Source organism: Triticum urartu, chromosome 1A (assembly GCF_056163025.1).
Source record: "Triticum urartu cultivar PI428250 chromosome 1A, HENAU_Tu73, whole genome shotgun sequence".
Taxonomy (NCBI): Eukaryota; Viridiplantae; Streptophyta; class Magnoliopsida; order Poales; family Poaceae; genus Triticum; species Triticum urartu.
In genome coordinates, this window is record NC_141873.1 from 329,173,136 (window position 1) to 329,197,248 (window position 24,113).

The 24,113-nt window shown below is 41.7% G+C and overlaps 1 protein-coding gene and 2 pseudogenes across 1 annotated transcript; all 3 read right to left on the minus strand.

The window, feature by feature from the left end:
- Window positions 1–3,601: 3,601 nt before the first annotated feature.
- LOC147991083 (uncharacterized) lies at window positions 3,602–4,500 on the minus strand (annotated as a pseudogene).
- An 819-nt stretch (window positions 4,501–5,319) lies between these two features.
- On the minus strand, window positions 5,320–6,918 carry LOC147991084 (uncharacterized; annotated as a pseudogene).
- A 1,615-nt stretch (window positions 6,919–8,533) lies between these two features.
- LOC147991085 (uncharacterized) lies at window positions 8,534–11,334 on the minus strand. The gene is made up of 9 exons (XM_087520221.1): window positions 11,170–11,334; window positions 10,625–11,060; window positions 10,441–10,550; window positions 10,278–10,356; window positions 10,067–10,202; window positions 9,840–9,997; window positions 9,471–9,765; window positions 9,147–9,323; window positions 8,534–9,073 (listed from the first exon to the last, which is right to left on the minus strand). Exons 6-9 carry the CDS (start codon window positions 9,971–9,973, stop codon window positions 8,681–8,683), a joined length of 999 nt encoding a protein of 332 aa, XP_087376347.1. The 5' UTR covers window positions 9,974–9,997; window positions 10,067–10,202; window positions 10,278–10,356; window positions 10,441–10,550; window positions 10,625–11,060; window positions 11,170–11,334; the 3' UTR covers window positions 8,534–8,680.
- Between the last annotated feature and the right edge of the window lie 12,779 nt (window positions 11,335–24,113).

Consider the following 24,113-nt stretch of genomic DNA (forward strand, 5'->3'; position numbering starts at 1 on the left):
TGTAGAAGCCCTCCGTGATCGATGCCCCCTCCGGCGAAGCTATGGAAAAGGCCCCAAGATGGGATCTCGTGGATACAGAAAGTTACGGCGGTATAATTAGGGTTTTGGCTCCGTATCTGGTAGTTTTGGGGTACGTAGGTATATATAGGAGGAAGGGGTACGTCGGTGGAGCAACAGGGGGCCCACGAGGGTGGAGGGCGCGCCTGGGGGGTAGGCGCCCCCCCTACCTCGTGGCCTCCTGGTTGATGTCTTGACATAGGGTCCAAGTCCTCTGTATCATATTCGTTTTGAAAATCACGTTCCCAAAGGTTTCATTCCGTTTGGACTCCGTTTGATATTCTTTTTCTGCGAAACCCTAAAATAGGCAAAAAACAGCAATTCTGGGTGGGCCTCCGGTTAATAGGTTAGTCCCAAAAATAATATAAAAGTGTATAATAAAGCCCAATAATGTCCAAAACAGAATATAATATAGCATGGAACAATCAAAAATTATAAATACGTTGGAGACGTATCAAGCATCCCCAAGCTTAATTCCTGCTCGTCCTCGAGTAGGTAAATGATAAAAACAGAATTTTTGATGTGGAATCCTACTTGGCATAATTTCAATGTAATTCTTCTTAATTGTGGTATGAATATTCAGATCCGAAAGATTCAAGACAAAAGTTCAATATTGACATAGAAATAATAATAATTCAAGCATACTAACTAAGCAATTATGTCTCTTCAAAATAACATGGCCAAAGAAAGTTATCCCTACAAAGTCATATAGTGCGGCTATGCTCTATCTTCACCACATGAAGTATTTAAATAATGCACAACCCCGATGACAAGCCAAGCAATTGTTTCATACTTTTGGTGTTCTCAAACTTTTTCAATCTTCACGCAATACATGAGCATGAGCCATGGACATAGCACTTTAGGTGGAATAGAATGGTGGTTGTGGAGGAGACAAAAAAGAAGGGGAAGATAGTCTCACATCAACTAGGCGTATCAACGGGCTATGGAGATGCCCATCAATAGATATCAATGTGAGTGAGTAGGGATTGCCATGCAACGGATGCACTAGAGCTATAAGTATATGAAAGCTCAACAAAAGGAACTAAGTGGGTGTGCATACAACTCGCTTGCTCACGAAGACCTAGGGCATTTTGAGGAAGCCCATCATTGGAATATACAAGCCAAGTTCTATAATGAAAAATTCCCACTAGTATATGAAAGTGATATCATAGGAGACTCTCTATTATGAAGATCATGGTGCTACTTTGAAGCACAAGTGTGGTAAAAGAATAGTAGCATTGTCCCTTCTCTCTTTTTCTCTCATTTTTTTATTTGAGCCTTTTCTTCTCTTTTTTTATGGCCTCTTTTTTTCGTCCGGAGGCTCATCTCGACTTGTGGGGGAATCATAGTCTCCATCATCCTTTCCTCACTTGGGACAATGCTCTAAAAATGATGGTCATCACACTTTTATTTACTTACAACTCAACAATTACAACTCTATGTGAATGCCTCCGGCGGTGTACCGGGATATGCAATGAATCAAGAGTGACATGTATGAAAGAATTATGAACGGTGGCTTTGCCACAAATACAATGTCAACTACATGATCATGCAAAGCAATATGACAATGATGGAGCGTGTCATAGTAAACGGAATGGTGGAAAGTTGCATGGCAATATATATCGGAATGGCTATGGAAATGCCATGATAGGTAGGTATGGTGGCTGTTTTGAGGAAGGTATATGGTGGGTGTATGATACCGGCGAAAGGTGTGTGGTATTAGAGAGGCTAGCAATGGTGGAAGGAAGAAAAGTGCGTATGATCCATGGACTCAACCTTAGTCATAAAGAACTCATATACTTATTGTAAAAATCTACAAGTTATCAAAGCAAAGTATTACGCGCATGCTCCTAGGGGGATAGATTGGTAGGAAAAGACCATCGCTCGTCCCCGACCGCCACTCATAAGGAAGACAATCAATAAATAAATCATGCTCTGACTTCATCACATAACGGTTCACCATATGTGCATGCTACGGGAATCACAAACTTTAACACAAGTATTTCTCAAATTCACAACTACTCGACTAGCATGACTCTAATATTACCATCTCCATATCTCAAAACAATTATCAAGTATCAAACTTCTCATAGTATTCAACACACTCTTAAGAAATTTTTTATTAATCTTGAATGCCTAACATAATTAGGCAAATTACCATGCTGTTTTTTAGGACTCTCAAAATAATCTAAGTGAAGCATGAGAGAACAATAGTTTCTATAAAACAAATCCACCGACGAGCTCTAAAAGATATAAGTGAAGCACTAGAGCAAAAAAAATAACTCAAAAGATATAAGTGAAGCACATAGAGTATTCTAACAATTTCCGAATCATGTGCGTCTCTCTCAAAAGGTGTGTACAGCAAGGATGATTGAGTAAAACTAACAAATAAAGACTCAAATAATACAAGATGCTCCAAGAAAAACACATATCATGTGGTAAATAAAAATATAGCTCCAAGTAAAGTTACCGATGGAAGTAGACGAAAGAGGGAATGCCTTCCGGGGCATCCCCAAGATTTGGCTTTTAGGTGTCCTTAGATTATCTTGGGGTGCCATGGGAATCTCCAAGCTTAGGCTCTTGCCACTCCTTGTTCCATAATCCATCAAATCTTTCACCCAAAACTTGAAAACTTCACAACACAAAACTTAAAGTAGAAAATCTTGTGAGCTCCGTTAGCGAAAGAAAACAAAACACCACTTCAAGGTACTGTAATGAACTCATTTTTTATTTATATTGGTGTTAAACCTACTGTATTCCAACTTCTCTATGGTTTATGAACTATTTTACTAGCCATAGATTCATTAAAATAAGCAAACAACACACGAAAAACAGAATCTGTCAAAAACAGAACAGTCTGTAGTAATCTGTGGCTAACGCAAGATCTGGAACCCCAGAAATTCTAAAATAAATTGCTGGATGTGAGGAATTTATCTATTAATCACCTGCAAAAAGAATTAACTAAACAAGACCGCTCTTTCCTCAAGGTATGTTCTGTCAGTGTATTTTCTGTGTAAGTCAGGATAGGTGGTGTTAACAATAGATGCTTTCAGGTCATCCCCTTCATGTAAAATAAGGTCCTCTGGGATGGTAACCCAATCCTCTTCATCTATTGTTGACGTTGTGCCATCGCCTATGTTTAGTATCCAGTTTGCGAATTCAGCTGTTTTTGCTTTCTCTTCTGGACTACCTTCGGATGAATTCAGACGCATAGGTAGGATCTCTTTATTGATGCAGAAATGATATGTTCCCTTTTCCCCTTCGGTATAACTGGTAGGATTTGCCTGAAGTCACCTCCCAAGACTACTGTCATTCCTCCAAATGGTCTATGCTCTACGTCCTCATATGTGAATCGAAGTATGTCCCTCAAACTCTTATCTAGTGCCTCAAAACAGTGCTTGTGTGTCATAGGTGCTTCATCCCATATTATCAGTGACATTTTCTTTATTAGATCCGCAAGAAATGTTCCTTGCTTGATGTTGCATGTGGACTCGTTAGTGATCTTGAGGGGAATGTGAAATATTGAATGAGCTGTTCTTCCACCCTATAAAAGAAGTGCTGCTATACCACTTGAAGCAACCGCTAGAACTATTTTTCCTTCAGATCTTAATTTTGTGGTGACTGCTTTCCACAGAAATGTCTTTCCAGTTCCACCATATCCGTCAACAAAAATCAACTTTCCAAGACTGTCGTTGACTGATTCTATTATAACGTCAAAAGCCATCCTCTGATCCTGATTTAGCTTACGCAGTAACTTCATGTGCTCTATTCTTAAAGAATCTTTATCGTAGTTTAGTTCCTCATTTACTAATATATTATTTAGATCTTGAAGAACTGAACTATCTGGTAGTGGCATTCCTGAAAAATCTTTGAGGGACTTACCACCTTTAGTCAATAGTTGTTCTATCTCTGCCAGGAGCAGGCTCTTTATTTGTGCCGAGTTGAGTTCCAGGGCCTGAAAATTGAATATTCTTCTTTGTCGATGTTGGATATCCTCAGATAGTAACTCCCAATTTGTTTGCCACAACTTTGCGGGATCCGTCACCTCACAAAATAAAAGTATTGTGCAGAAAAGTTGGCGCATTTGAGGAGCAGAGGCCCAATGGGATGCTTCCTTGATGCAGTCATCCCACTCTTTGTTGTCATTAAGTAGCCCAAGAGCATAACATGCGGATTTGAATGTTGGATGTACAACCCCATCAACTGTTCGAATTTCTTCATATGATCTGCATCCTTTGACGGTATTTAATAGCATTCTCAAGTAGTATTTTTCACCGCTCGTTGGTTGTGCATAGTAAATCCTGCCTATGGTTTTTTTCCACCACGCCTTTTCCTCCATTCTTTCTCTTGTGCATGCCAAGTCCATTTGGTTGGAAACTATGCATACGTCAAACTGCGAGCTTCTTCATGCAACTGGTTGGCTGTCATCCATTCTGCGAACATTGTCTTTTCTATGTTAGGACAGGATACAATTTGATCTAAATCCATTGAGTCCGGGAACACCAGAACATGTTCATTTTCTAGGTGAACTTGTAACCTTTCAACCGCAGGCTCTCTGTACTGAATAGGAAACTGAAATATGTGCCATGCGGCTTCACATCCAGATATGTACCGGGCATCAAGGTACCTCTTAATTTCGTCGTCCCTGTTTGTTAATTTGCTAGCTCTTGTTTCACTTTGTTGGTCTTTCGCTTCTATCAAGACGGTTGTTCGATCTTCTCCTTTGTGGATGTATTTGAATAAATACTTTATAGACCTTGATCTGTTGCACCATTCAACATTTATGTGGGCTTGATACTTGACCAGTAGGTTTCTATTGTATGGCACAACAAATCTATTGTCTAGCTTCACTCCTTTCTTGTCCACAGTGTTGCCATCATCTCGCCTTCTATATACTGGATAGTTATCTTCATCTATGGTAGTCTCAGTGCAAAAATTCTTGGGGAAATGTTTGGCACAACTTTTATCCACCATGCATGGTGATTTTGGGTGTGCTTGACCACATGGACCATGTATCATGTAATTTTGCACTTCTTCGTACCCTTCTGGATCACTATTCTTATCAGGAATTTCGGCTGATATGATTTTGTCGATCTAGGAAGGTCTTGGATCTTTATCATCTAGGTGTAGAAACACCAGTATGTGTGCATGCGGGAGGCCTCTTTTCTGGAACTCTATAGTGTAGACAACTTTATGAAAGTAAACAAATTTGAGAAGAAATGAGTTAGGACAATCATCTAGGAAAGAGCGAATATGTACTTATTAGGTAAACTTACTTGCAATTGTTTGTCCAAAACAATTTCCGTTCTTTATGTCATTCATAAGTTCCTTCAGTTTTAACATGAATACTCTGGCAACAATATCTGGACGATCTTCAGGTTTCTGGCCTGGAATCAGATCCAACATATCTTGTATTTCCAGCCATTTTGGATTGCATGTAAAAGTAATGAAGAGATCAGGATAGCCAGCCCAACGACAAATCGCCATGGCATCTTGGTAGTTTTGCTGCTTATTTCTTGGACTGCCATTATATGATGAGGGTAGTATGATTCTTTGTCCAACTTGTTCGGTTCGTGTATCTCCATTTTCTATTGCATCATGCAGTCCTCTGTACAGTTCTGTCCTCAACTTACCTTGGTTTGTCATGTACCAATTTAGTCTCCACTGTTCAATGCACGTTGCTGCATCAACTAAGAACTGCAGGAACAAACGTCCACTCATTTGCAATGTTGAAGCTTGGTTCAGACGTTGTTGTATGCGATACGCATAAAACTCCAGCATTGTTACATACTTTCTTTTACCTTTGCTGCCTCTTTTATTTTCATACTCTATTTCTGGTCTGTAACCATCTTCTCCATATGGAAAAAGCAAGGGGTACTGCATTGACATATAGCTTGGGTGCAACTCTGAAATCCTCTATAACATTCTGTCTTTGGTCTCAACTATTATATCAAATTCATTATTTTCTCCATCTTGTTCCCCAATAATTAGTGCTGCGACTTCTGAGGCAGATGGTAGGTTGTATTGCCGTCCATCTTTCGACCTTTTGTTGATCAATCTTAGTCTTACATCTTTAATACGTCAGTTTTGGAATCTGTCCCTTGCGATACGAAATGATTTGACTAAAACATTGTGATCATCAAGCATCTCCAGTAGTCTTTTGACAATGTTTTCATCTGGTTGTGTCTTACTCTCCGTTGAAGCAGATGCACTAATCCTATTCCACACTTCATTTTCTGTGTCATGTATGTACAGTTGGGCAAATTTTGGTTTCGTCACGTCATCCTTAGGAAGTAAAGTGCCAATCTGATGGTAATTCTGGCCATTCAAACGGAAAACATACGGTCCAGATGCCTGCTTATTAATTTCGTAGTCAACCTTTCCTCCCATTGAAGTGAATGCGAACATCGAGTTGTACAACCTGATGTTCTGGCGGAAATTTGATGATTCTCCTCTTTCATTGTAACGTAGTAGCTGTCGGAGATACAGCGGAGCTTGCTTCAGTGGTGGTAATTTAACTTTCCCTTCCTTGCAGCAGAGACCAAATTTTGGAACTGTGATGTTACCTGTGCTTGTGCTTCTCTCTGCATGCCACATAATGGCATTGCAAAATTCACAAACACTATTTGGTTTTCCCAGATATGAAACTTGAGTGCATCCTTCACTACATTAGATACTTCACAGTCATTGCCCTTTTCTGTCCTTAGTCGTTTGCTTGTCTTTTTCAGCTGGAGGATCTCTTTCCTTTTCTGCCTAGCTTCCTTTGCTGCTGCTCTAATGATGTCTGATTGACTATCATTAGATTCGAGTGTTGCTAGTTTGGAGGCTGCTTGGTCAGGTATTTGGATTCCTTGATGACGCCACATATTCCTGCATTTTATTTTGTTATCATTTTAATAATCCAGGTAAATTAATATTTATATGATTATTTGTGGTACTGTGGTAATGAATACCTTCCGTTGTTTTGATTTGCTCTAGTGCGTGTTCGACGCATGTTGACTGCGGCTAGTGAATCCTGAAATAAATGAGGTAAAAAGTGTAACTGATTTTATTCTGAGATATAAGTGAGGGCATCTTATACCTAACTGATTTTATTTGTCCAGAAATTCGGAATTGCTGATGATAAATTTAATGTAAACATGTCAGGCACCACATTGTTTGCGAGGATGCTGAAGTTATTTGTATGGAATAGATAGTTTCCTGATAAGATTCTTTTTCATATGGATTGTTTTCCAACAAAGGCTTTTAAATCGTCTAAAATCATTATTCTATTGTGAAAGAAGGATACTTGTGTTGTCACCTTCCAATGAGAGGACGTATATGCTCTGTAATTGGTGATCTGAATCTCAAGTTTATCGCCACTTTCTCTCTGTAATTCAAGTTAATACAAAGCATGTGTAATGAGATCAGAGAGTTGATGTATATATTAATCATTGCAGGAGACATGCATATATTATTTGTGGAAAGGAGATAATGAACATTGGCTACAAGTACTGCCACACAACCTGTCCGCTCCTTGCTGCTTGCGAGAGGAGGGCAATGTCTTGCCGGGATGTGCACGCTCTGTAATTGGTGATCTGAATCCCAAGTTTATCGGCGCTTTCTCTCTGTAATTCAAGTTAATACAAAGCATGTGTAATGATATCGGAGAGTTAATGCATATATTAATCATTGCAAGGAGACATGCATGTATTATTTGTGGAAGGAGATAATGAACATTACCTGCAAGTACTGCCACACAACCTGTCTGCTCCTTGCTGCTGGCGAGAGGACTAATTATTGCATGTATGTGATGAAGGATGAGATCAGGGGCGATGTCTTGCCTGGATGTGCACGAATTGAGTCGATATAGAATTCTTATTTGTAAAGAAGCGTAGTTAAGGCTAGAGTTTGCAGGTTAGAGTTTGTCATCTGTATGTTTTAAACCTATACAATATCTGAGCCGTTATTATTTTGTGTCACCAGATAGATGGCTCCTACTTGAAGTCAGTTTCCATGTATACTAAAATATATGCACGTCTCTGTTTCTTACACGTCTTGTCTACCCATTGTTTTTCTTCAGAGAATTGTATGTTACAACACGACTCCTTATCTCGACAGAATTGTTTTTCTTTAAAGAATTTTAATATTTAACCTATTTAATTCCAATTAAATTCTGAGTCATGGCTGGTCACGCATGATATGTCTAGATGGCAAGATGGAATGACCTATTGATTGGCAATGCATATTACTAAGTGGTGCACTTCAGTTTTAGTGGTCGTTAGTTCCACGCACAATGGGCTCTTGGCGAGAACAGACGATGATGTGCACATCGTTGATTGTTTGGCTATCATATGCTTTCTTTGTAGTGTCTCAACATGCGAAAATTTGTATGTCGTCGAGAGGCCTATTCTGTAGCCGATGAACATGTGAAAATCGCTAATATGTGTACGATAAATGACAACGTTTTTTTGTAAAACTGATGTACCACCCCATGTGTCTGCTTTTCACTAATGACTTTACTAACACAAAGGTACGCATTTACATTTATTAAAACCAATCTTAAACAATGATGTTCATATAAAGTACAAATCTGATGCTCCTATATGTTCTATTACATGCTGAATAACTGGATTTCCACTAATCAATGATTTGACTTTCGAGTTCTTGATACACCACACTTCTGAATGCCTTTGTTCATCAATTCTTTATTGGCACAACTACGCCTTGTCCTAGGCCTTGAATCATTGTGCTCCTGAGTACCTGCCTGTTCTGATTCTTCTTCATGGTGATTGTTTACTTGTTTGCTATCAATACCAGCACATTTGCGAGTTACGGCTCGTTTCCTCTTGGGGCCTGCTTCCATAGATTTTGATTTCATTATTTCCTGACTACCTTCAGTTTTTGGTTCTTCATCAAGGTGTACAACATGAGTTGTGATACTTCTCCTACCCCTTTTAGTCCGGTTAATAGTGGGTTCATCATCCTCTGGTTCTTGCTTTATAGTTTTCATAACTGATAACTTGTCCGCTTGCTCCTGCCAAAACATTTGGAACAATTAGTGACTTGCAGAACTATGAAAGAATAAGCAAAAGCAGCAAAAAACTTACATGGCTATCTTTTTGAATTCCCCTTTTCTTAGATTTCTTATCAACAACAGATATGGATTCATCTTTCTCTTGACTATCCAGATTTTCTGATTCTTCATCAGAATGTACAACATGACGTGTGTTCCTAGTCCTCCTAGTCTTTTTAATGTGTGTTAGAATGGGTTTATCATCCTCCATCTGCCCATTCAAGACATTGGGTGTGTCAGTAAGAGGCTTGTACCAAAACATTTCAATTTGGGTAAAGTGCCATCAACATTCATCATTATAAAATATGGCATGCAGATACAAAATAATATAGAGCATTGTAGTAGAAATAGATGATACCTGCTCAACATTTGAATGATGTACTAATGTATCTTTTTCAGATTCTATGAAAAAGATTCTATGAACAGTGTATTCTTGATAACCGTACTTCAAATTATAGTCATTCAATCTGAATTGAAAAATCAATCTCTGCCCACATATTTTCTGGATTTGTTTTGTCTGCTCATGGATATCACAATCATCCCTCTCTATCAAAAACCTTGCAGATTGCTTAATCAATTTTTTTGCTTCTGCCTCAAACATGGTGCAAGTTGTTGTTGCACTCGGATCACATATCTCTAGTTTCAGTTTATACCTAGTAATAAAATGGAACATGTGGTTAGTGCAGGATAAATTACTAACTAAAGAATGAGATAGTATGAAATTCACCTTGGACATATCTTCTGAGGTTCTTTTTGACATTTCGGACAGTAGAAGTGGTTCCCTTGTTTCTGTACTTTTTTGTTGCATTTGCGACATCCTATGTAGTACCACTCATCTGATGTATTAATTGACTTAATCATCGCTTCTGCAGTATAGAACTTTTCCTGTCCATTACATGTTAAATTAGCACATAAAATTTATGAGAAAAGAATATAATACTAAACTATAAATACCTATTTTTCAGATTCATATGTAATTTCAGTTATTTCTTTTAGGGTTCTTCTGTTATAGAGCATCTGCTCTTGAATTGTGCCTTGCAAGTGGGCTTCCGGCTCTATTTCTTCTACCATATCATCTTGCAAGCAATACCTGTTTTGCATTAGATAAGTATCCATGTATGTAGTAGAACATGTTTTTCATATTACTGCAGAAAATCCGTTTCACCTCGTTTGAAGCTCATTTGTTTCAGGGATATCCAAATCGATATAAACTCTGGTCGCACCTGTAGATGACAGCGAGTACTCTGCATGTACTTTGATATATTAGATTATGTATATAAAAAAGACATGCCTAGAAATACTTGCCCATTGTTAATACGAATAAATACCTTTCAGTTTACTAACAGTAGTTGATGTTACTATGACCACACGCCCCAAAGAATCTTCATCAATTTGACCAACCTTATTACCCCATAGTCTAATATTAATTTTTTGATCCCTGTATATTCCAAGAGAAATACCTATTAGCACCCACGATAATTGTACTTGTCTAATTGTTTTTAGTGTACTCACTCAATTCGAAGCACAATATCTCGAATCTTTGAAATCCCGTGGGTTGTCTGTGTTTCTTCAATATGTCATATGTAACTTGCTATGCCAATGACATCTTCTAATAAAGTGGTATTAATATGCATAATACATGGAAGTTAATAATTGAAACAAATATAATCATACCAGATAAGTAAATCTTTTGTTTGTCTCTTGTGGAAAGAACTTCAACAGTACAAAACGTGAAGCTTTGTTCCGCTATTTTGATATTTTTTTGACCTTTTATCTCTTGAATTTTTGTCGTGTGCAAGAAATTTAGAACCTTTTCGCATTCAACTGGACGGAAACTCATTGCAGACATAACCTTAAAATTTGCTATCATGTAGACTAAACCTTCTTGGATCAATGGTCTGAACTTGTTAACCATATGCTTCATTACCTTGCCATGTATCATAGTACCCTAAAACATTACAGTGCAGCGAGAAGATGCATCAATATTATAGTAACTACTACAACTCACAATAGTGTATTTATGTTGGAAATTCATAAAGTTTCATCATTAAGCTAACCTCTTCATCAAGTAGTATCATGTCAAGGCTACTAAGTTCATTGTTGTTGAGATTAATGGCATCCAATAGCCTAATTATTCTGACCTTGACTTTCCAGGAATCCTTCTGATTGCTAATCACATGGAGCATATCGTACGCCATTGTTTTGAAGGTAAACAAAAGGAGTTGACCTATAAAAACAAAATTTCCAGAAGATTACATATTGGTGGCCATGCAATTTGCATGTAGTATGCAGTCCAGAGCCTAACAATTTGATTGAACCAACGAAACAAATAATCTCTCTCAGGACTGGGCTAGAAAGCAACAAAAAGTAATTTTAATTGTAAGCAAGCATAATTTTGTTGCTTAGTAATTTCTTAGTCTCTCACAAATCCAAGGCTTCACTTGCGAAGAAATATTTTCTCTTGCCCATTGTGAAGTTCATAAGCAATATGAAGTAAATAGAGTAAAATTTTGAATTAACCAACGAAACAAACAATCTCTGAAAAACTGGGCAACGACGAAGCTTACGTACCAAACAGGAGAAGGTTCACCAGCGATGATGTTCACGACCGACAAGAGCCTCCTTGATGTGTAGATTGGTTGTTTCAGGCTGTAGTTAATTTATAAGATGGCGGCATGGGCTTGGTTCTGCCCCGTCGCGATCTCCACGAAGTGCCCAAAGAGCGTACGTCAGCAAACCTAGGATTCAATCCTAGGACTGTCAAAGGATGCAGTAGAAAACATGAATCCTAATGCAATTGAAAAGATAAGGTCGATTCAAATGTTAAATCAGGAAAAAAAATGACGAACCTGATCTATTCCCCAACTTTGTTGCTCCAATTTGAGAGAGATTTGTTTATTTTTTTCCAATGGAGGAGGAGGAGAGATTCCATGGCGTGAGCGCACCAGATCAATTTCCTAATTTCCTTGCTCCAATTTGAGAGATATGATTGATTTCCTTTCTTTGGGGAGGAGGAGACCATGGGGAGGAGAGAACGTGAGGAGGAGACCGTGGGGAGGAGGTATACCTGCCAAACCTCGGGCCGGGCCGGGCTTCGGGCCGGGCCTAGCCAAGCCCGAGCCAAAAAACCTGGGCCCGAGCCCGGCCCGGCCCGGCCATCGGGCCTAGTTTTTGGGCCCAAGCCCGGCCCGAACATGCAAAAGCCCGCCGGGCCTCGGGCCTCGGGCCGGGCCCCTTCAGATAACGGCAAAAATGACGGGCCCGGGCCCGGCCCGGCCAGGTGTAACATCCTGGATGTAACTTTTCCTATTTGTACTCCAACTCTTGCCGTTTCCGGCGTTAAGTTATATTTATTTCTCGGGTTCGGGTCTTTGTCTCCGTGTGTTGTTTTCGTTTTCATGCATCTCATATCATGTCATCATGTGCATTGCATTTGCATACGTGTTCATCTCATGCATTCGAGCATTTTCCCCGTTGTCCGTTTTGCATTCCGGCGCCTCGTTCTCCTCCGGTGGCCATTTCTAGCTTTCTTTCGTGTGTGGGGATTAAACATTTCCGGATTGGACCGAGACTTGTCATGCGGCCTTGGTTTACTACCGGTAGACCGCCTGTCAAGTTTCGTATCATTTGGACTCGTTTGATACTCCAACGGTTAACCGAGGGACCGAAAAGGCCTCGTGTGTGTTGCAGCCCAACACCCCTCCATTTTGGCCCAAAACCCACCAAACTCTGCTCCATATCCTAGAGCGTTCGATCACGATCGCATGGCCGAAAACCGCACCTCATTTGGACTCTCCTAGCTCCCCTTATGCCTATATATACACCCCTCCGTTTTCGGATCTCTCCCTCTCCCCGAAAACCCTAGATCCATCTCTCCCGCCGCCGCCGGACGAAACCGCGCGAGTTGGACATGTCCGGATAGCCCGTCGCCGCCACGTGTCACGTCGTGATTCGCCCGCGCCCTCAGGTCCACATCGCCGCCGCCACGGGCCCGAGGGCCCAAGTCCCGGCCCCCGACGCCGCCTCCGCGGGCCACTCGCCGTCCCGCGCCCGAGGTCGCCGCGCCACCCATCTTCCCCGGCTCCGGGAGCCCGCGCCATAGACGCCGGCGCCGGAGCTCGCCGCCTCCTCCGCCCGACGCCTCGCCGCCTCCCCGGTGCTCGCCGCCGCCCGGCCCGGCCGCCGCCCGAGCCGGCCTCGCCTTCCCTCTCTCCGGCCGCCTCGGCGTCCACACCGGCCGGCCATCTCCGGCGATGTCGAGCTCGCCGGCGTCCTCGGTTTCCGCGTTGATGAACAGTGCAGCCGGCCAGATCTAGATCCAAATCAAATATCTCGGTTGACTTTTCGCTCCCGAACCCTAATTTTTGTGCCTACTTTGACCTGCCGTAACTTTGCATCCGTAGCTCCGATTTGGGCATATAGTATATCAAAATGTTTGCCTCGACGAGTACATCATTTCATTCCATTGCATCATTTTCATTCGAGCTCATCTTGATGCCCAAAATGCTGTTAGAAGGAGGCTTCGTGAGTTAATTGTCAGATCTGCTAGTTCATCTTAGACTTTTGTCATTTTTGCCATGATCAATGTGTGCATGCTATGCCTGTGAGTCCTTCATATGTTTTGTTAAGCATTTTGTCTTCTTTCCAGAGGTGTAACCCATGCATTTTTAGGATGTGTGTGGTGACTTGTGCAAGCTTGTAAAGTGAGGCACCCGGTAAATCTGTTTTCAGAGACTTGGTTGTTTTCATTAAGTCTGGGATTATTTAGTTCATGATGCCATATGTTCAGCTTGTTTGCTAGTGATCCGTGCCTCTTTTGAGGATGATCAGTAAAGAAGTTTTGTTAACCATGTTATGCTCTATCCATCCATGTCTTTGTTTGCAATTATGGAGCACCTTATCTTGAGCCAATCGAGCTCTACTTTTGCTTCGTTGTGAATCTGGGCAGATCGTCAACTCGTTTGTGATTTTGCCGATGCTATTGTAGTTGATCCGTGCATGCTATGCCATTGTTCTTGCCATGTCTAGCTCGTATTTTGTGCCTTCTTAATGGATGTATGATTGCCTTGCCATGAATTGCACCATAGTGAGTGCATCGAGCTCGTTTACATGCCTACGTGAGTTATATTTCAGCATGTCTCAGTTTTCACTAAGTCTGAAAACTGATTGTGTTTGAGCTATGTTCGTGTGCCCGTTAGTATATTTTCTGATCCCTTTTGGCCTCAGGTCACTTTGGGACTTTTGTTAAGCTTGTTGAGTAGCTCCATGCCATGTTTTTATTTATCTTAATCAGATCATGTATCATGTTGTTTTGCTGCTCCGAAAAGGGCTTCGTGATCTGAAATTTCAGACAAGTGTTAATTTCACTAAGTCTGGAATCTGTTTTGCATTTTGCGTTTTTGCCATGCTTGTTTGAACCTCATAATGGATGAATTGGCCGTGGCTCAGTGCTAGTATTTTGTTAAGCATCTTGTGTGCATCCCTGCCATGTATTTTGTTGTCATGTTTAGTGGCTGTAGCATGTTCATTGCATTGCATTTAGATGCCTACTTGCTGTAAATCGCAGACCGGTGTCATTCTTAAATCGCTTGCCATTTCCAAACCGTAACTCCGATTCCAATGATCTTTATATCGTTTTCAAGCGATTTCATCCCCTCTATCAGTGGCACACTTGGTTTTCCAAGTTGAGTCCAAGTTTATGCATTTTCTGTCATATCTTGCATTTTGCATCCCGCATCGCATCCCGCATAGCATATCATCATTTCATCATATTGCTTGGTCTTGCACGTGGTTGATTGTATCGTTGTTGCTTGTTTGTCTTGTTGGGTAGAGCCGGGAGACGAGTTCACTACTGAGGAGCCCGTTGAGTTTGCTTGTGAGGATCCAGTCAACTCTGACAACTGTGCAGGCAAGATGATCATACCCTCGAAATCACTACTATCTTTGCTATGCTAGTTTGCTCGCTCTTGCTATGCCAATGCTACGATGCCTACCTTTTGCTTGTCAGCCTCCCAATTTCCATGTCAAACCTCTAACCCACCTTTTCCTAGCAAACCGTTGATTGGCTATGTTACCGCTTTGCTCAGCCCCTCTTATAGCGTTGCTAGTTGCAGGTGAAGATTGGAGGCCGTTCCTTGTTGGAACATCATTTATTTACTTGTTGGGGATATCATTATATGCTATGTTATCTTAATGCTTCTATATACTTGGTAAAGGGTGGAAGGCTCGGCCTCTCGCCTGGTGTTTTGTTCCACTCTTGCCGCCCTAGTTTCCGTCATATCGGTGTTATGTTCCCGGATTTTGCGTTCCTTACGCGGTTGGGTTATAATGGGAACCCCTTGATATTTCGCCTTGATTAAAGCTTTTCCAGCAATGCCCAACCTTGGTTTTACCATTTTCCACCTAGCCTTTTTCTTTCCCTTGGGTTCTGCAGACTCAAGGGTCATCTTATTTTAGCCCCCCACGGGCCAGTGCTCCCTCTGAGTGTTGGTCCGAACTGAGCTGCCTGCGGGGCCACCTCGGGGAAACTTGAGGGTTGGTTTTACTCGTAGCTAGTCTCATCTGAGTGTGCCCTGAGAAAGAGATATGTGCAGCTCCTATCGGGATTTGTCGGCACATTCGGGCGGTGTTGCTGGTCTTGTTTTAACCTGTCGAAGTGTCTTGAGTTACCGAGATGCCGAGTCTGATCGGAATGTCTTGGGAGGAGGTCTATTCCTTCGTTGACCGTGAGAGCTTGTCATGGGCTAAGTTGGGACTCCCCTGCAGGGATTGAACTTTCGAAAGCCGTGCCCGCGATTATGGGCAGATGGGAATTTGTTAATGTCCGGTTGTAGATAACTTGAACCTTAATTTAATTAAAATGAATCAACTGAGTGTGTTACCGTGATGGCCTCTTCTCGGCGGAGTCCGGGAAGTGGACATGGTGTTGGAGTAATGCTTGCGCAGGTTGTTCCTCTAGATTCTCGCTCGTGCTTTGCCTCCTCTTCTCGCTCTCTTTTGCGGATAAGTTAGCCACCATATATGCTAGTCGCTTGCTGCAGCTCCACTTATATTTGCCTTATCCTTCCTATAAGCTTAAATAGTCTTGATCGCGAGGGTGCGAGATTGCTGAGTCCCCGTGGCTCACAGATACTATAATTCCAGATGCAGGTCCAGGTGATTCCGCTCCAGGTGACGAGTACGAGCTCAAGTGGGAGTTCGACGAGGACTCTCAGCATTATTATGTTTCCTTTCCCGATGATCAGTAGTGGTTCCTAGTTGGGGTTCGATTCAGGGCCTTGTCGCGTGTTGGGTTTTCTTCCATTTTGGCGCCGTAGTCGGGCCATGAGTGCTTGTATGATGGATGTTATTTATGTACTTTGATGTGAAGTGGCGAGTGTAAGCCAACTATGTTCTTCCCCTTTTAATATATATTACATGGGTTGTTGTAATGATTGCCTGACTTGCGACATTGCTTTCAATGCGGTTATGTCTCTAAGTCGTGCCTCGACACGTGGGAGCTATAGCCGCATCGAGGGCGTTACAAGTTGGTAATCAGAGCCTTCCCCGACCTCAGGAGCCCCATTGCTTGATCGTTTTTAGCAGCCGAGTTGTGTCTAGAAAAATGTTTTGAGTCACTTAGGAATTATATATCGGAGAGCTTAGGAATTCTTTTTACTTCCCAGTCTCCTCATCGCTCTGGTAAGGCATCCTGACGTAGAGTTTTGACTCTTCTCTTCTAAAAATTCACTAAATTTTTTTTAGGATCACGCGAGTATCTTGGATTTGTTCCGATGGCTTATGATGAGAATACTGTCTTGGTGCCTCCTGTCAGGGGTTTAGTGGAAGTGTCCCGGGGAGTTGAGCTCTGAGGTGTTGTCATCATAATTTTATCGTTGCAATTCTGGAATACTTGAGATATGTTCGCCGACATCGAAAATCTCTTTTATGCAGTTCGTTGGTGAGATAACCTCGACGCCACCCAGTACTGGGGCGGGAGTTCGGGAGTATCGCCATAACTTGTATAACGGATGTTTTTCGAAGGTTGAGGTAGATGGTTTCCGAAGTTTTCTTGGTTATGTGTTGAAGGATGGATACAGCTGGATGTAGGATTTGCTAGTTTGGGTGAGATATTATGCTTCCCCTGTATCCCCAACACCTGATTGCATAACCGGAAAAGTTCGGGAGTTTCATAGGTGGGAATTCTAGTAGCTCTAGTTCTTCTTCCACGAATATTGGTTTGAGATTGGGATTTCTTACCGATTATTCGTTCTTGATCCGTTCCTTGTTGATTTATTTCTCTACCTTAATTCTACGTGGCTTCTCAATTTATGGATATGTGACCATTTGAAGAGGAATGCATTTGTTCATTTTGTTCGGATGTGAAGACTATATGTTGCAATTTTCATTCCGTTGGATTCAGCTTCAATATTTATCTGTCAATGTGCTAATGGTGGTCAACCTCTTCAGGATGGCTCCCGCTAAGAGCACTAGTCAGAACCAGAATCAAGATCCGCCACCGCCTCCACCTCCTCCAGAGGCATGGCAAGCTGTGATGGCCGCAACCAATGCAAACACTCAGCTGATCATGCAAATTCTCCAAGAGCGCAATCAAGGCAGTCAAGGGAATCAAGACAGCAATCAGAGTCACTTTGCTACACTCAACCAGTTCCTTGCTAACGGGCCAAAGACTTTCAGTAATTGTGTTGAGGCAACCAATGCTGACGATTGGCTTGTGGATCTGTGTAAGCATTTCGAGTGCAGCAACGTCAGGCCTGAGAACTTTGTCAAGTTTGCTTCCTTCCAACTCAAAGATCAAGCTGCAGAATGGTTCCAGCAGTACAAGGATTCCAGAGGTGGACGTGTTATCAATTGGGATGATTTCCGTCGAGATTTCCGAGCTCATCACATTCCGCAGAGCGTGGTTGAAAGCAAGCGTGAGGAATTCCGCAATCTGAAGCAAGGTTCTTTGTCTGTCTATGACTACAACAAATTGTTCCAGAAGCTTGCCCGCTTTGCCAAGCAGGACGTGCCTGATGAGAAGAGCATGATATATCAGTTCAGGGGTGGTCTCAGAGAAGATATTCAGCTCGCTCTTGTCCTCTTCGAGCCCTTGAGATACGATGAGTTCTACAACATGGCACTAAAGCAAGAGGCTGCTCAGTTGAGGTGTGATGCTTCCAGGAAGCGAGTCAGAGATGTTACTCCTTCTTCCTCTACTCAAGTGGCCAAGCAGCAGAAGTTTTGGCTTCCTCCTCCTCCATTCCGTCAGCCGTATCAGCAGAAGAGCAAAGGTGGCAGTGGTTCTTCCCACCCACCCAACCCTGGCTTTCAGAACAAGACTTCGTCTCAAGCTCCAAGATCGAGTGCTCCGTATCACCGTCCGCTTTCAGAGGTTACATGCAACAAGTGCCAACAGAAGGGTCACTATGCCAACAAGTGTTTCAACCAGAGGCATCTTCCTCCTCCTCCTCCTGTGATATCGGCAAGTACAGCTGTGGTCAAGCATAACCCCAAGCATGCCAAGGTCAATTTGATGAATGCAGCTCAGGCAGAGGACTCGTCAGATGTGATCATGGGTAACCTTCCTGTTAATGATATTCCAGCTAAAGTACTTTTTGACTCTGGTGCATCGCATTCCTTCATGTCATTCCCATTTGCATCGGAGAACAATTTTAGTACTAAGGCTTTACCTAGAGCTATGCAAGTTGTCTCTCCAGCTAAGCGTCTGAGTTCTAGTTTGATGGTTCCGGATATTTCTATCTTGATGGGTGATTTCAAGTTTCTGGCTTCTCCAATGGTTCTTGGTAACTCGGATATTGATCTTATTCTCGGGATGGATTGGCTTTCTAAGCACAAGGCTTAGCTTGATTGTGCAGCCAGGCAGATTCAATTGACTCATTCGTCTAAGGATGTAATTGTCTTTGCCGCTCGGGATAATACCATTCGTCTGTTTTCTCTCAATGAGAAGGGTGAATTGGACGCTATTTCGCAAATTCCATTCGTTTGCGAATATCAAGACGTCTTTCGAGAAGAGCTCCCAGGAATGCCTCCGCACCGGCCAGTTGAATTTGTTATTGAACTTGAGCCTGGCACGGAACCTGTGTGCAAACGTCCTTACAAGCTCGGACCTGAAGAGTTGAAGGAGCTGAAGAAGCAACTCGATGAGCAAGAAAGAATGGGTCTCATCCGGCCTAGTTCTTCTCCGTGGGGTTGTGGTGTTCTTTTTGTGAAGAAGAAGGATGGAACGGACCGACTTTGTGTTGATTACCGTCCAGTGAACAAGAAGACCATCAAGAACAAATACCCACTTCCCAACATCAATGAGCTGTTCGAACAACTCAAAGGTGTCCAAGTATTCTCCAAGCTTGATCTCCGTATGGGCTATCACCAGATTCGCATTCGTGAAGAAGATATTCCCAAGACAGCATTCAGAACAAGCTTTGGTCCATATGAATACACTGTCATGTCTTTTGGCCTCGCCAACGCTCCTCCGACGTTCTCTCGCATGATGAACTTCATCTTCAACGCCTACACCAATGACTTCGTTTTGGTCTATCTCGACGACATTCTGGTTTTCTCGAAGAATAAGGAAGATCATGCCAAGCATTTGCGTTTGGTTCTTGATAAGCTCAGAGAACATCAGTTCTACGCCAAGTTCTCCAAGTGTGAATTTTGGCTCGATGAGGTTCTTTATCTTGGTCATATCATCTCTGCCAAGGGCATTTCCATGAATCCCGAGAAGGTGTCCGCAATTGTGAATTGGGAACCTCCTCAGAACGTGAAGCAACTCCGCAGTTTTCTCGGTCTCGCAAGCTACTGCCTAAGATTCGTTGAAAACTTTTCTAAGATCGCGAAGCCTCTCTCTAATCTTCTTCAGAAGCACGTCAAGTATGTTTGGTCTCTAGAGTGTGATATTGCTTTCAACACTTTGAAAGAGAAGTTGATCACTGCTCCAGTTCTGACTCCGCCTGATGAATCCAAGCCGTACGAGGTCTTTTGTGATGCCTCTCTCTAAGGTCTTGGCGCAGTATTGATGCAAGAGAAGAAAGTTGTTGCTTATACATCTCGCCAGTTGAAGCCTAATGAGAAGAACTACCCCACTCATGATCTAGAGTTGGCGGCAGTTGTGCATGCTCTTTTGACTTGGAGACATCTTCTATTGGGAAGAAAAGTGGACATTTTCACTGATCACAAGAGTCTCAAGTACATCTTCACTCAGCCTAATCTCAATCTCAGGCAAACTAGATGGGTCGAAATGATTCAAGAGTATAATCCGAGTATTGAGTATACTCCAGGCAAGGCTAATGTGATTGCTGACGCTTTGAGCAGAAAGGCTTACTGCAACAGTCTGATTCTCAAGCCTTATCAACCCGAGCTTTGTGAAGCTTTCCGCTAAAATAGATATGGTTGATGTACCACTAAAATAAATGGTTGATCTATATCTAAAAAAATGGTTGATCTGCACCGTAATAACATGGTCCCACCAGATTAACGGTTCCTAATTACTGATTAACGTGGTAATTTCTTGGGAGTCGCTAATTAGTATAGGTATAGATAGATAGATAAATAGATAGATAGATAGCACTTTCCAAATAAAAATGGCAGCAGTTCTCGTGAGCGCTAAAGTTTCTGTTTTTACTGCAATATTAAAAAGACTTTCCCCAAGTCTTCCCAACGGTTCTACTTGGCACAAACACTAATTAAACACAAAAAACACAAACAAAACAGAGGCTAGATAAATTATTTATTACTAAACAGGAGCAAGAAGCAAGGAATAAAAATAAAATTGGGTTGCCTCCCAACAAGCGCTATCGTTTAACGCCCCTAGCTAGGCATAAAAAGCAAAGATTGATCTAGGTATTGCCATCTTTGGTAGGCAATATATAAGTGGCTCTCATAATAGATTCTTAAGGTAATTTAATTTTCTTTCTAGGGAAGTGTTCCATGCCTTTCCTTAATGGAAATTGGAATCTAATATTCCCTTCCTTTATATCAATAATTGCACCAATCGTTCTAAGGAAAGGTCTACCAAGAATAATAAGACATGAAGGATTGCAATCTATGTCAAGAACAATAAAATCTACGAGCACATAATTCCTATTTACAACAATAAGAACATCATTAATTCTTCCCATAGGTTTCTTAATGGTGGAATCCTCAAGGTGCAAGTTTAAAGAGCAATCATCAAAATCACGGAAACCTAACAAATCGCACAAAGTCTTTGGAATCGTGGAAACACTAGCACCCAAATCACACAAAGCATAGCATTCATGATCTTTAATTTTAATTTTAATAGTAGGTTCCCACTCATCATAAAGCTTTCTAGGGATAGAAACTTCCAACTCAAGTTTTTCTTCATAAGACTGCATTAAAGCATCAACGATATGTTTAGTAAAAGCTTTATTTTGACTATAAGCATGAGGAGAATTTAGCACGGATTGCAACAAGGAAATACAATCTATCAAAGAGCAGTTATCATAATTAAATTCCTTGAAATCCAAAATAGTGGGTTCATTAATATTTAAAGTTTTGACTTCTTCAATCCCACTTTTAACAATTTTAGCATCAAGATCTAAAGGCTTCGAATTTTTGGAACGCCGTCTAGGTAAAGGTGAATCATATCCAGCCCCATCATTACCAAGATTCATATTGCAAAACAAAGATTTAATAGGGGACACATCAATAATTTTTAGATCTTCATCTTTATCTTCCAAAAAAAATTCCGGCTTAGCGGCCATCTTATTAACTAAGGTGGCTTTCTTATCCGAAACTTCAGCTATTAACTTGTTAAGATAAGCAATCTATATTTCAAACCATCAAATTCTTTAGACATATCATCGAGCTCTTTATTCATATAACCCATAAAACTTTTTTGTTCTTCAAGCTCATTTCTAAAGAAACTATTATGCTCAAATTGTAAAACCATAAAACTCCTGACGTTGCTTTCGATCTCTTCAAACCTTTTAAGGTGAAGATCACCAAATCTAGGTAAAGCCATCGTGACAAGCAAGCAATCCAACACACAAGCAAACGAGAAACGGGTAAAAGAGGCAAATAGAGAAAGAGAGGTAGGACGGAGAGAGAGGGCGAATAAAACGGCAAGGGTGAAGTGGGGGAGAGGAAAATGAGAGGCAAATGGCAAATAATGTAATGCGGGAGATGAGGGTTTGTGATTGGTACTTGGTATGTTGACTTTTGCGTAGACCTCCCCGGCAACGGCGCCAGGAATCCTTCTTGCTACCTCTTGAGCACTTGCGTTGGTTTTCCCTTGAAGAGGAAAGGGTGATGTAGCAAAGTAGCGTAAGTATTTCCCTCAGTTTTTGAGAACCAAGGTATCAATCCAGTAGGAGGCCACGCCCGAGTCCCTCGTACCTACACAAACAAATAAATCTTCGCAACCAATGCGATAAGGGGTTGTAAATCCCCACACGGTCACTTACGAGAGTGAGATCTCATAGATATGATAAGATAATATTTTTGGTATTTTGTATGATAAAGAGAAATAAAAGATGCAAAGTAAAATAAAGGGCAAAGGAAATAACTAAGTATTGGAAGATTAATATGATGGAAGATAGACCCAGGGGCCATAGGTTTCACTAGTGGCTTCTCTCAAGAGCAGAAGTATTCACGGTGGGTAAACAAATTATTGTTGAGCAATTGACAGAATTGAGCATAGTTATGATAATATCTAGGTATGATCATGTATATAGGCATCACGTCCGAGACAAGTAGACGGACTCCTGCCTGCATCTACTACTATTACTCCACACATCGACCGCTATCCAGCATGCATCTAGAGTATTAAGTTCATAAGAATAGAGTAACGCTTTAAGCAAGATGACATGATGTAGAGGGATAAACTCATGCTATATGATATAAACCACATCTTGTTATCCTCGATGGCAACAATACAATACGTGCCTTGGTGCCCCTACTATCACTGGGAAAGGACACCGCAAGATTGAACCCAAAGCTAAGCACTTCTCCCATTGCAAGAAAGATCAATCTAGTAGGCCAAACCAAACTGATAATTCGAAGAGACTTGCAAAGATAACCAATCATACATAAAAGAATTCAGAGATGATTCAAATATTGTTCATAGATAAACTTGATCATAAACCCACAATTCATCAGTCTCAACAAACACACCGCAAAAGAAGATTACATCGAATAGATCTCCACAAGAGAGGGGGAGAACTTTGTATTGAGATCCAAAAAGAGAGAAGAAGCCATCTAGCTAATAACTATGGACCGTAGGTCTGAGGTAAACTGCTCACACTTCATCGGAGAGGCTATGGTGTTGATGTAGAAGCCCTCCGTGATCGATGCCCCCTCCGGCGGAGCTCCGGAAAAGGCCCCAAGATGGGATCTCGTGGATACAGAAAGTTACTGCGGTGGAATTAGGGTTTTGGCTCTGTATCTAGTAGTTTGGGGGTACGTAGGTATATATAGGAGGAAGGAGTACGTTGGTGGAGCAACAGGGGCCCCACGATGGTGGAGGGCACGCCTGGGGGGGTAGGCACGCCCCCTACCTCGTGGCCTCCTGGTTGATGTCTTAACGTAGGGTCCAAGTCCTCTGGATCATATTCGTTCCGAAAATCACGTTCCCGGAGGTTTCATTCTGTTTGGACTCTGTTTCATATTATTTTTCTGCGAAACCGTAAAATAGGCAAAAACAACAATTCTGGGCCGGGCCTCCGGTTAATTGGTTAGTCCCAAAAATAATATAAAAGTGTATATTAAAGCCCAATAGTGTCCAAAACAGAATATAATATAGCATGGAACAATCAAAAATTATAGATACGTTGGAGACGTATCAGGCGACCAAGAAAAGTTAGCTAGGTTGAAGGAGATCCTTACTTGGTTTGACAATGAGTGGGAGATTTCGAGGACGGTGAGGGCCATGTGGCAACGTATGCGAAAGAGCGAGATGACAGCGATGAGGGCGGCGATGTACTCCTCGACGGCAGTCACGCCGCAGTCCTTCAAGTTCATCGATTATCTCCTCTGGGCAATGGAG

Excerpts from the sequence above, each read along its gene's own strand:
- LOC147991085 (XM_087520221.1), bottom strand. The coding sequence starts at position 9,973 with ATGATTAAGTCAATTAATACATCAGATGAGTGGTACTACATAGGATGT. Across the intron at positions 9,766-9,839 it reads CCTCAGAAGATATGTCCAAG|GTATAAACTGAAACTAGAGA; the intron begins GTGAATTTCATA and ends TTTTATTACTAG. Across the intron at positions 9,074-9,146 it reads GAATTCAAAAAGATAGCCAT|GAGCAAGCGGACAAGTTATC; the intron begins GTAAGTTTTTTG and ends ATGTTTTGGCAG.